The following is a 12,398-nucleotide window of genomic DNA, read 5'->3' on the forward strand; positions in this document are numbered from 1 at the left end:
GGTTGGCACATACAAAGGATGTGCCAGACTCCTTGTATTTATATTTCATCACAAGGACACTGAACTTGCTTTGCTCCGGCACCACTTTTGAAAAATGAGGCTAGGGACCGGCTAATAAATAAAATATTCATAATATTTATTACATAAAACTAACATTTACATCATTGATTTGGCAGACAACTTCAAAGTCATAATTTTAGCATGTTTTGACTCATGACAGCAGTTGTCATTTGGAAAATTAAACACAGGACTGGAATGAGGTGGAAAAATAAAGGCAAATTAATCTGTACATTTTTCATTGAACTGCCTGTTTTCATTGTCAACCTTTCAAACGTTTGCTGTCCTCACTCGTGCCTATATATCCTTTATGGACAACTTCCCCAGTAACAGCCAAAGGACATTATTAAACATTTAGCAGTCGGTGTAAACAAACATTCAAAGAACAAACTGTTTTTATTATGAATAGGAAAATGGTCGGAGGGCCACCAGTCAGCCTATCGTGGACCAGATTTGGTATCACTGTTTTATAACATGTTTTACAGATGCGTTGCTCTTACCGGCACTACATTATGTTAGTGATATAAAAATTGATTAGAGGTTCTTTACACAAGAAATCACAATTTATCTTTGTTCAATAGTTGTTAGTTTGTGTGGCTTAGCAGAAGGTTGCTAGGTTACAGGCCTGAAAACACATGGTCATGTGGTCATGGTACTGTATCAGGAGATGTAGAATGCATGTTAGCTCATAACAAAGCAAGATCAGAAGAAAAATACAGCATGTTAGTCCTTTAAATGTGTCTTTTTCTCTTACCGTTTACCTCTATGTAGACATGAGCCACAGGATACCCAGACAGGTCTGTCACTTTGAAGAGACCTGAGTCGGCCACATGGACCTTCTTCATAATGAGCTCTGATCCCTCCACAACCAGCCTGCCCTCCAGCAGAGGGTCCAGTGGTGTCACCAGAACCCCCTGGTCCACGATGACCTGGTCCTGATTGTGTGATTTGGGCCTGTAGACAATGTTCACATTGGAATGGTGCAGGTAGAGTTTCATCTTTAGGTTTCCTCCATAGTTTGTGCGCAAGAAGTTCTGGTGCTCTGTCGATAACCAAAGGAAGAAAGGTAAACAGATGTAGGTGATATACATAAGCCCAATTGTGCCGCGCATTGTATTACACTGCAGATCAGGAGGTTGTTGCTTGTGACCCAAATGGCTGATCTGCAGTGTAATATGTGTTAATAATAATGTGATGCAGTAAAAATATTCTTAATATAGTGCACACCTTTTTTTTGCAGCCCCTGTCCACAGCAGTGTATTGCTCTGTTTCCATCCCGGGACTACTGTCTGCTTCTCCAAACTGTGGTCATGCTAACTATCCCTTTAAAGCCATGTGTTGTTGTTTAGCATACAGAAGCAGATTTATCTCAGTCTTTAGTTACAATATTTTGTTCCCTAACATTCAATGAAGTAAATTTGTTCTTGATATATTTTTATCCACATCCTATTCTTTAGTACTGCAGCGACCAATATCCCTGGTGGTGGTGGTTTAACCTCATTTTAAATACATTAAAGGAAGACTTACAAGCTTTTCTGAGATTAAGGCATTAGGATTTTCTAAAGGTAATACACTCAAGAATGAGATAATGCAGACAGTGACTCTAATTTCAGTACATTCCCACTGCACGTAAAGAGGACACACTAAGACACCCACAACACCAGAATTACGACACATGCACATGAGATTGACAGATCAGTCAATTAAAGCTGAGAGGATGCAGCAAAGCACAGACCTCTCCTCACCTCTAACATTCAGACAGTTCCTCATCCGGACTTTGCCCTCACGGTCCAGCACTGTGAAGCTCCCCTCGTCTGTCATCCTTACTGAGTGCAGCACCACCCGTTTCTCTGTCACACTGAGGCGTCCAACATATTCTTCTGCCACCACTGTCTGGTTGTACAGCACCACGGGTGGAGGCTCTGCTGCATGTTGTATCTCAGTCTGATTGGCCTGAACCAGACTGGACCTTCACGTGGTTAAAAATCAAATAGAGAAGAAGAGAATACATAACCCATGAGCAATTAGTGTAAATCCTGTTCAAGCTAATAGACGTTGTAGCAGGTGTTTTACCTCTAACTGCTGATTGTGTTGTGACACCACTGGTTGGGGTGTGGCCACACAGATTAACATTGATGCAAAAGGAGAAGCAATGAAACACATCTAATGTATATAGCTGAAGGCAGAAGTTGTTTTGAGGTGGGAAACGACCAGAATGCATCCCCCTTGTTTACCTGCCATCCTCCCTCTCCATCCACCATAGTAGCACTGGAGAAAGGTCTGGCTGAACCCAGTATCATTCTGCTATAGGGGGGGAAAAACACTCTGGGATTTGTTTTGGTGGAATATATATATTAGGAGAGACTTGGCATTAAAATGGCTCCCTGGAAAAGAAAAGGTGTTACCTTTTCTTTATGTTTATATTGTTAGCAACCAAGTTAGGGTTAGGATAACTTGCTATTTTCAGTGTTTAGGTTTCTTGCCTGTAGTTTCTTAAATCTAACACACAGATAAGGGAAGGGGAGGAGAATGCCGTGACCCACAGTCTACATCCGGTGACAATCTTCAACAAACATGATTCCATATTGATTACAGATATCTGTATCTTCTTTCTGTCTCGCTTTCACTGACCGTACCTGAACTCCAAGGTGATGGGGCCATCGACGTGGTTGAGATGGATGCTGTAAGTTTCTCCGTACTTCACCACTTGCTCCAAAGCACAGTCTGAAAAGAAAAACAGTTTATCCATGATGTGGTGAAACTTACTGTGTGCAGATCAACTCTGTTGTGTATCAATGGTTAAACAGTTTTACAATTGGTTGCATGATTCCTTAAAGGTCCAGTGTTTAACAGTTAGGAGGATCTATTGCTAGAAAAGGAATATAATATTCATAAGTATGTTTTCATTAGTGTATAATCACCTGAAAATAAGAGTTGCTGTATTTTTATTACCATGAATGAGCCATTTTTATCTACAGGGGATCTTCTACGGAGTCTGCTGTGTTGAAGCGCCGTGTTTCTACAGTAGCCCAGAGCAGACAAACCAAACACTGGCTCTATATAGGGCCTTTCAAGAGTTTTGCTGCCACTGTTGTTTCTCCTACGCACTTGGAATGGGAGGGTAAGTCGAGGTGTTGCAATCTGTAACTTCACCACGTGATGACACTAAATCCTACACACTGGTCCTTTAACACTAAATCTTATGTAACATATAACATTATTCATGTAGTCATATATGTGTCCTAAATATCCATTATATGTATATGATGTCACATACAGCATGTTAGTTAAGAATTCAGTTGCTAGCCAAGCTGAGTAGTCTTCATACTGCTGATAAGGAATAAAAGTAGCTTGTTGACTGGAGTATAATTGTATTTTTAATGCCAAAGATTGGGGTGACTGTGTATGATAAAATCGGTTTGTATTTTGGGACTGCACAGAATCTGTATATGTTTGTATTCCTCCAGAAATGATCCAAACATTTCTCCCCCTGCGCACCAGTTTTCTAAACTATTCACTGCCAAAACTATGATTTTAGACTACATCAGGCCAGGCGCCAGGAAGAAGTGACTGAGAGGGCTGTTAAAAATCGCAAAGGGGCAGTTTTTTCATAAAATAATATGTATTGATTTTCCAATGCAATGGTTTCAAAAAGGCTAAATAACAACATAAAGCTACGGTTTCAAAATGAAAGAATACATTATCAATCAGAGCACTCACATAAGAATGTATCACTGGCAGAGAATATTTTTTAACTTTATGAACAAAATCAGCAGGAGAAAGCACGGAACAGCTGACTGTCCCTTCACTTCTGTCTGTAGATGATGGGAGAATTCGAAACAGTTCTGTTTATAACCACGAAAAGCAAACCAGTGATGTGTCTATCGATCTACTCCACTCCGCTTCAGTACTATGGACAGCGCTGCCTAGAAAATAGCACATTTATACCACCCAAAACTGCATGGGATTAGTATAAAGTGGGCATGTATACAAGGGGAAGACTCATAGGTACCCATAGAACCCAGAGGTCAACAAAATGGCCCTGCCAGTTTTTCCATTGCCAGAATTTTGCCTAACTTTGGAACATTATGTAACCACCTTCTGAGCATGCTAGCTCAGTACCACTTGATGTGTTAGGTCATCTAGTTTTCTATGATCCCGGTATCTCCACTAGCTTTATAACAGACCCTGCTACAGCCTTTGAAAGACAGTGTGGAGTAGCATTGGGGCCCCCCACTCTGGACACGCCCCTGTCCACAGTAGGACAGGGCTTGAAAATTTCAAGCTGGGGGACACTTTCTTCAACCTCACCACCTCTAGATAAGAGTGCAGCAGACAGCTTACCCCTGACAATGAGAATGAGGTGCTTGACTGTGCTGTTGTTGTTGTTGTTCTTGATGATGTACATCCCCTCGTCCTCCTCCTGTACGTCCTCCAGCACCAGGTGGCCCAGGGAGTTGATGCGGTTGCGTGGCTTCAACAACTGGCCTGCTCGCAGAAGAACCACCTCAGAGGACCGATTTGTCCTTGGTTTGAACACAACCTCACTAGCATTCCCATCTGGCACATCGATGTGAATGTCCTCCCCAAAGAAGGCTGTCCTGTTTTCCTCTTTGACTGGTAGAAACAATCAATATGTTTTTATTAGATAGATTGCCTGCTATTTCTTTCTCTGACCAGAACTGAACCTTATCCTACTGTCACTATATCATTTACCATGCATATAATCTGTTAATTTTCAAAAAGCATTCCTAGTCATGCACTGAAATCCACATTAACATTCAATTTTACCTTTCAAAGATGCTGACACAACTGCGAGAGAAAAGATAGAGAGCAGTTTATTTTTAAAAAAAACATCTTTTTTTAGTTATCTGCTGATTTGTACAAAGATTTCTAAATAAGTTAGGATTCCTTTGTTCTTATTGAAAAAACACTTTTTGAAATGTAAATTCCTCACATAATGACAGCTAAAAATAGACCAGATATAAATACAATCTAACTTTATCCTGAGAAAATAAAGGAAAGCAAATAAGTGGAAATTAAATAGATACACAAAATAAGTTAAACTTTCCTCTGGTGTGCTTTTCATAGATTCTATGCTAATCATTCAGTTGAAACAAATTCAGATTTGCAGGAAGTCAGTTTTAGCCATTCACTTATCCAAACCTGCTCCCAAGTGACTGATTAGGTTTGTGCTTACCAGTGCAGAACAGGGCGCTAAGCACCGCAGCGCTGATTACTTTCATCTTGAATAGTCTCTCTCTGGGAAAAAGAAAGCCAGAAACAATACACAACACATAAGAAAAGCTTTTTCTATCATGATAATTGCTCCAAAGGATCAAATCACAGCTTTCTAAAAATAGATACATGCCATAATTATATCAAGAGAGGATGATATTTGACATGAGGATTTTTCTTTAAAGGACCATTGTGTAGGATTTAGTGGCATCTGGTGGTTATTGGCTGATTGTAACCCCCTATATTCACCCTCCAAGCGTGAGAAACTACGGAGGCTGCGGAAAACATGAAAGGTCTCATCTACAGCCAGTGTTTGGTTCAATACCTTGGTGTTTGGTTCATGGTGGTTCAACATGGCAGATGTAGCGTCTATAGATATAAAAGGCTCATTCTAAGGTAATAAAACAACAACGTTTCTTATTTTCAGGTTATTATCCAGTAAAACATAGTTGTGAATATATATTACATTTCTGCCATTAGATCCTCCTGAATGTTACACACTGTATCTTTAAGGTAAAGATGAATTGCTAATTTGGTTTCAGTATTTAATTGAAAAACACCTCTGCAAGGTAGGAGCATGCCAACTTCAATCTGTGTCCTCAAGTTGAAGAGAAGTTCCCTCCCCCTCTTGCTCTACACCCACCTGCTACACCAAATAACATTACACAAATTAGCTCTTCAAATACCCAAGGGAGAGCACCGCCAGCACTCCTTAACAAGAAAATCTATAGGGCTGCTGTAAAGTAAAAAACACTATTAACCCAAGTTTCATAGATGAAGTGTCTTCAAAGTAGAGAGAGGTGTGTGTGAGTCAATCAGCTCTCCACTCATGACGCATGACCACAAACCGGAGAGAGGGATGAGCAAGGAAGGAAGAGAGGGAGGTCAGAAAACCAATAAAGAGAGGGGAGAAGAAAAGGAGAGAAACAGTGAAGGAAGAGAGGCTATAACAAAGAGTACAAGAGAGAGCAGGAGAGTATGTGGTCATCCCATTGGGACGATGACATGGACAGGAGCCAGCTGGCATGAGGAGACTCTTTGACCTTTCACGACTACTGCACTGGATTAGACTAAGCAGTAGTAATGCGGAGTTATTAAGGTGGAAAAATGAGATGAATAGATGGCGGGGGAAAGAGAGAAAAAGCTGGAAAGAGAAGGAGATTTTAATGGAAAACAGAATTGCTCTTCTCAAAGAACTCAAGTAGAACTTAACTAGTGGAATCAAGTTTGAAAGGAGTCATTTCAGAGCCAGAATAAGTACAGCGACCAATATCTGTGTACACGAGGGCATGTGAGCATTATATTAATTGTAGACTGCCTGAAGAAAATATGACAGTGTGACATTGTGAAAATAATTCCAGATGCTGCATTCACATCAAATCCATCTGTTTACTCTGAACGCTGACAAGGCGTGCATTCATCTGCAGGGCAACTCCACTATCTCAACACTACACCTACAATTAGGCTGACACTTTGACAACAACTCGCAATCCAGTCATTTCCGACCTCTGTCTCAACAGAAAGGCCCTAATGGGATGGCTGACTTCAAAAAGCCTGGTAAGTGAATTAGGGCAAAAGCAATGCATTCATTCAGTCACTGTAGGTGACTGAGCGATATACCCATAAAATGTGTTTACCTTCTGAGCCTCCCATGTAGACCTAAAAAGAAAAGATGATCATCTTACAAAAAGCCTGTAGATTATATGTTTTCACTAAAATAATATTACCTCCATCTTTGAATTGCTCCTATGGGGGATCAATAAAGGAAGTAAATATGTGCTATATTACAAAAAGTTATAAAATGAACATCAAGTTCCACAGTTCTGCCCCAAATAATGAAGTCTGGAAAGTTATTTTCCTGTTTATATCCACTGCAGCATTATGGAACAGAGCAAATCACTTCATCTTAGAGAACAATAAAAAGCCATTGAATTTCTGCCAGCTTCTTCAGATGAGGGATTAGAGTGCTATTTAAAGAAAAAAAAAGAGCCCATCTACTTTCTATCTACGTCACTTCCAAATGACACCCTAGCATTAAAGTGGGCAGAAAGAAGAGGCTCTTTTAGCAAAACACAGTAATCATAACATATATTCTAATCGGTGCCCTGGGCAGCAGGTTTGAATCATCTTGCTTTAATGTCCTACACAGCCATTAGCTTATTGAATGTGTGAGTGCTCGCGCCGAGGATGCTGCAAAGACGTAAATCACAGGTTTCATTCATTGATGGAGACAACTATACATCTGACGGGAAAATGAGAGGTTGCTGCTCATTGTATAAAGGTCATGCCGCAAGTCGTTGACAAGACGCACACACGCACATGCATTCAAAAACTGACACGTGAAAAATCTATTCAGTGAAGCACAGTCAGAGTAGTGGTTGTGTGTCTAAAGAATACAAATGAAAGCAGTGTAGGCCAAGAAGAGGCCTATCCTGGCTGAACTTTTCCCCCTCTTACAACCAAAAAAAGAAAGTTTCTGTGCCGTTGTAATTAAAGGGGAAAATATTGACAGACTGTTGTTTCATCGGCAGGTGTTCTGGATAAAAGCATCAGCGAAGAAGCTTGAGATACAGATGTGACAGCGGTCCTTTGGCTCAGGGCGTGATGTCCATTTTAAAAGTCAGACTCTAAATGAGGTCACTGCTCTCCTGTCTCCTGTTATGGCCAATTACATCAATCGAACTGTACGAGGCGCAGCTTTCACTGAAGTGCTCGTGACACATCCAGCAGCCTCCTCGCGGTGAGAGGCATGGAGGTTACATCTTTCAGGCTGATCTCATCAGCCTGACATCCATCCTGACTGACTTAAGAGTCTTTTCCCCCCTCATCTCTCCTCTCCCGCACGAGCCAGGAGGGCGGTAGCATCATGCCTCTATCCTCCTCCTGATACACGATTTTCTCTCTCATATTTCTGCTTCTCTCTATCTCTGCTTCCCTGCATGTCTCTCTTTTCTTATCTTCCCCTGAAACAATTCTTTCTTGTTCTGCCTCGTCTTTCCTCTGTTGCCTTCTTATCTTTCTCCCTTTAATTATCTGTCTAACTCATCCCTATGGTCAGACTGGTTTGCTGATATATTGGACTAGTACTGCCCTAAAACTAAGTATCTTTCATACTAACCCACAGCGGATATGATGTTTTCTCTTTTAATTATTTCAAGAGTTCTCTCTGTGTTATTGCTGCTAACTGTGGATTTCATAAGCCTGAGGTTTACAGCATTTAGTTAGCATTAGTGTCCTGATGTTCATAATGCTTTATGGTTTTCCTATGTGTCTATGTATCTGTTTTTAACATGCAAATAGTCACATGTAGTTAATTCAATAATAGAACCTTTAATGTAAATATACTGAGATCAGAGCCACCTTAAAAGTGGGTCCCCTCTCTGGACACGCTTGTCCCCTGCACTTTCCTCCTCTGCACCTCCACCTCCACTCCCCCTCCTCACCCTTTACGCAGCCCATGCAGCCAGGAGCAGCTGCTGGTGCAGCCAAGGGTGTGTCAAGAAAGACCGGCATGAATCGGGGCTGTCCCATCACGGAGAAATCCGAATGGAAGATGGAGGAAATGAGAGGGGGAGAATGACAATGAATGAAGAGAGGCTGGGGATGGATTCATCACCACAGTCAGCCACTTACAGACAGTGTGCATAATATAATGATTTTATTTTTATGTCTGGAAATAAAGCATGCATTCTCTCTCTCTCTCTCTCTCTCTCTCTCTCTCTCTCTCTTTCTTTCTGCCAGTTTGGTTTGGAGCGGCCATACCATCGCTGAGCCAATGCAGTTTTAGGTGTATTACCTCCCATCTAAGATAACTTGGTGTATCCATATGACATCAGAAACAGGCATCATCCCTTATCTTGCTCACCCAACGCTCCATGAATGACTATGTGACAAATACTTAGTCAGCGCTTTTAATGTGTGCCGTAGCGCCGAAGTGGGTCCACATTGCGTAACCGTTTCCACCGGGATGGACCAGAAAATACCCCCTAATTCAGACGGGTATATCCCGCATACAGGGGCATGATAATGCAGCACACATAATACCAGCACTGTACTGTGCGTTAAAACCACTTGGTGATCCGGTTATCAGCCTCAGAGTGTAAATACCAGCTTTATTTCAGTTTCCAAGACATCAGTAGGAAGATTTTAAGAATTTACAGGATGAACCCAAAATTGATGGAAGGAAGGAAGGAAGGCCATTTGGAGCACAAATACCTTATTAAATACTGTGTCGTCTGAGTAATACTTGCAAGGATTCTGAACACTGTGAATTTGATCGTTTTTTCTCGGGTATTTCAGAAAGTTTATCCCGCGGTTATCTGCCCTGATACCGTTTTATCGTTTTCTTCTTGTGTGAATGCTGTAGGTACTGCCACTGCTGTTGGTTACACCCTAACGCATCCCTCACTGCCTCTCAATAAGCAAATAGTCTAAACAGCAAAGGAAAGAACTGCAGGATTTAACCCACTATCTCCCTGTTTGAAGGGAATACTGAGAAAAACACCAATTGCTGTAATATATAATTATAATTGGACGTAATTACCTTTGTCAAGCCTCGAATCCGAAAATCCCTGGACTGGGAGGGGCTCTGGAGTGATGGTTTCTGGAAATCGCCTTTTTTTTTTTCTTTATTTCATGTACAGTATTTCGTCACCCCCAACCCGACAACAGCAGATTCAATGGGGACGGATCGGGAGTAACTGGAGAGTTTCGGTTGGTGTCGGGTTTGTGGATCTTCTGAGATCGGCGGTGCTCGGGAAGCCTCGGTAAGATCGTGAAATGTGGCTTGAAGCCACAAGCAGCCGCTCTGCAGTTTATCCTCAGGCGAATACTGGTCTACACACTCACACACACACACACACACACACACACACACACACTTTCTCCAGTCTGGTGCTCATTTATCTGGTCAAGCAGATCGTTAAAGGGGGGGAATCCTCCTTACGCAGCCCGGATACCTCACACATCAGTTTGTGCGGCTCAGTCAGTATTTCCACTTATTTTAAGTTATTTTATCACCACTTCTGAGTTGTAGGTTAATCCTTCCTTTTTGGTAAAGTGAGTGAGTTAAAGTGGGCCATTCTTTGCACCTTTACACAGCACAGAATATGCAGACAGTTCCTTAAAGCCAGTGGTTTCCAACCTTTTTCCTGACAATCCCTGAATCAGTGAATATTTTATGGATATTTCATATTTTATTAAATGCATAACACTAACAGTACAGAACAACTGATAAACAGCAATAACTGCAGGAAGGTTGTGAGAAACAAGTGATTTGGAAGAATGTTGAGCATCAGAGATGATCTTCCATGAATGTTTTAGGGTCCTTTTTTATTCAATAAGTAAGTATCATTTACTTTTTTATTTTCTTAACAATTTTTAACCTTCTTATTGTTCTAGTAGCTCTTTGGTTCTTTTAATGGCATACATTTCTAATACAAGACCAGAGTGTTTAGCCTGAGTGAAGTCTCTGTCTTCAAAGTTTAGACCTTGATAATGACAATCTAAACTATAACAATAACAATTTCAATCAGTTTTCTTCATGGAAATGAACAAAATGCTGATATACAGGCCAACTGAACATCATTCATTTGGATTAAATCATAGGAAATGCTCTAAGAAAGTATATGTTGTTTTGGTTGTTTATATTTTTTATTTCAAAACAGAGACAGAGAGGGTCAACTCTGAGCTCTGCAAAAGTTGTGGAGGCAGCAGCGAGTTGAGTGAACTGCCGGCCTGCCGTTCTGTCACCCACAGATTAAAGACAATGGTCAAACACGTGGGGAAAGTGTTTAAAAATTGCGCGGCTAAGAAGATCCCACCAGAGGGAGATCAGAATATAAGAAATGGCACAGATGATGAGTGAGATAGTATTCGGCCATGAAAGACAAATACTCAGGGTGAACTTTTGCTTTGAGATTCAAACCTAAGTGAACACTAATGAAGCTGATGTGGAACTGGCTCAACCAGCAGATACAGCAGCGTGAAAGAAAGAGGGACTGTGTGAGTGTTGCTCTAAGTAAGATTAATTGAGCGGCGGTAAGTCTGCCATCACTCACGGGGGCCCCTTGGCAAAGGAAAGTGACACTGATGACCCCGGTATCAGTGATGAAACTGGTGAAGCTGCAGGTGAGGCCTCAGCACACCCAGTCCAATAGTGGGATGAACTCTGCTGCTGGCTTACGGTGGCTATGGTTAAGCAGATCATGAAAAGAACTGCTGATTACAGGGTAGTGCAGGGACTGTGCAAGTGGGTCTGCTGTCACAGCATACATTGATTTACAAATATATGATTACGTTCGTAAAGAAGCATCTGGTGACACCACTAAAGAAGCCTGGCATTAAGTCTCAAGACCATGGCCAAGCCATTTACTGCCTGCTGCAAATGTGACTGCAAAGAGCAATCATCCGCAGTCTAAAGGGCGGTTGGGTGGGACAGACCCTTTTCACAGCAGACACTTTGTCATGGCAGAAAAAACACTGACAACATGTGCAATGTCTGCTGTGAAAAGGGTCTTGTGGGACCTAAAGTCCCACCTCATATCCAGCTGAACACTCTGTGCTGTGTTTTCAACCTGGATGTAGTAGGACTTCAGGTCTCACAGCAGCAAGGTGAGAATTCAGTTTCAGGCCTTGACCTCCTTGCCCTGAGGAGTACAGAGTGCTCACTGTGTTGGCATGGGATCAGTGCTTCTGTTTCCTCCCAGATTTTAAATCTAAATAGTAATAAAATGAACATATATATATTATATTTCTGTTTTTAAAATCTTTCCTTTTTTTTATTTGCTGAATATCTGTAGATGTGTAACTCAGAATAAAGTTCTGCTGGTTTAAAGACAACTCCAGATTATTATTCCTGGGATCATGATAATGAATTGTTATAAATAAACAAAATAGATGATTGTCCGTGCAGTACAATCTGTAGTTGAAAGACAACATAAAACTAAGTTTTAGGAATTAAGTGGTAAGAGTATGTTGGTTGCAGTAAATTTATAACGTTAGCTACTTCCGTCAAAGGTCCTGATTTATGGTTTCAGCTGCTGCCTGCGTTGTTTTTCTGTTTTACATCATAATAAATGTAATATATTTGGGTTTAGACCTGA

General features: G+C 41.2%; 1 protein-coding gene across 1 annotated transcript in view; it reads right to left on the bottom strand.

Moving 5' to 3' along the window:
* Window positions 1-10,118, bottom strand: part of LOC127358218 (uncharacterized) — a 28,785-nt gene extending 18,667 nt beyond the window's left edge. Inside the window, exons 1-7 of the mRNA XM_051391170.1 lie at window positions 9,839-10,118; window positions 5,258-5,319; window positions 4,849-4,869; window positions 4,402-4,674; window positions 2,694-2,781; window positions 1,803-2,026; window positions 812-1,099 (exon numbers count right to left, since the gene is read on the bottom strand). Of these exons, the coding sequence (XP_051247130.1) occupies window positions 812-1,099; window positions 1,803-2,026; window positions 2,694-2,781; window positions 4,402-4,674; window positions 4,849-4,869; window positions 5,258-5,303 (940 nt within the window). The 5' untranslated portion in view covers window positions 5,304-5,319; window positions 9,839-10,118. The remainder of the gene's footprint in view (window positions 1-811; window positions 1,100-1,802; window positions 2,027-2,693; window positions 2,782-4,401; window positions 4,675-4,848; window positions 4,870-5,257; window positions 5,320-9,838) is intronic.
* Between the last annotated feature and the right edge of the window lie 2,280 nt (window positions 10,119-12,398).

Source organism: Dicentrarchus labrax, unplaced genomic scaffold (assembly GCF_905237075.1).
Source record: "Dicentrarchus labrax unplaced genomic scaffold, dlabrax2021, whole genome shotgun sequence".
In the NCBI taxonomy this organism is placed as follows: Eukaryota; Metazoa; Chordata; class Actinopteri; family Moronidae; genus Dicentrarchus; species Dicentrarchus labrax.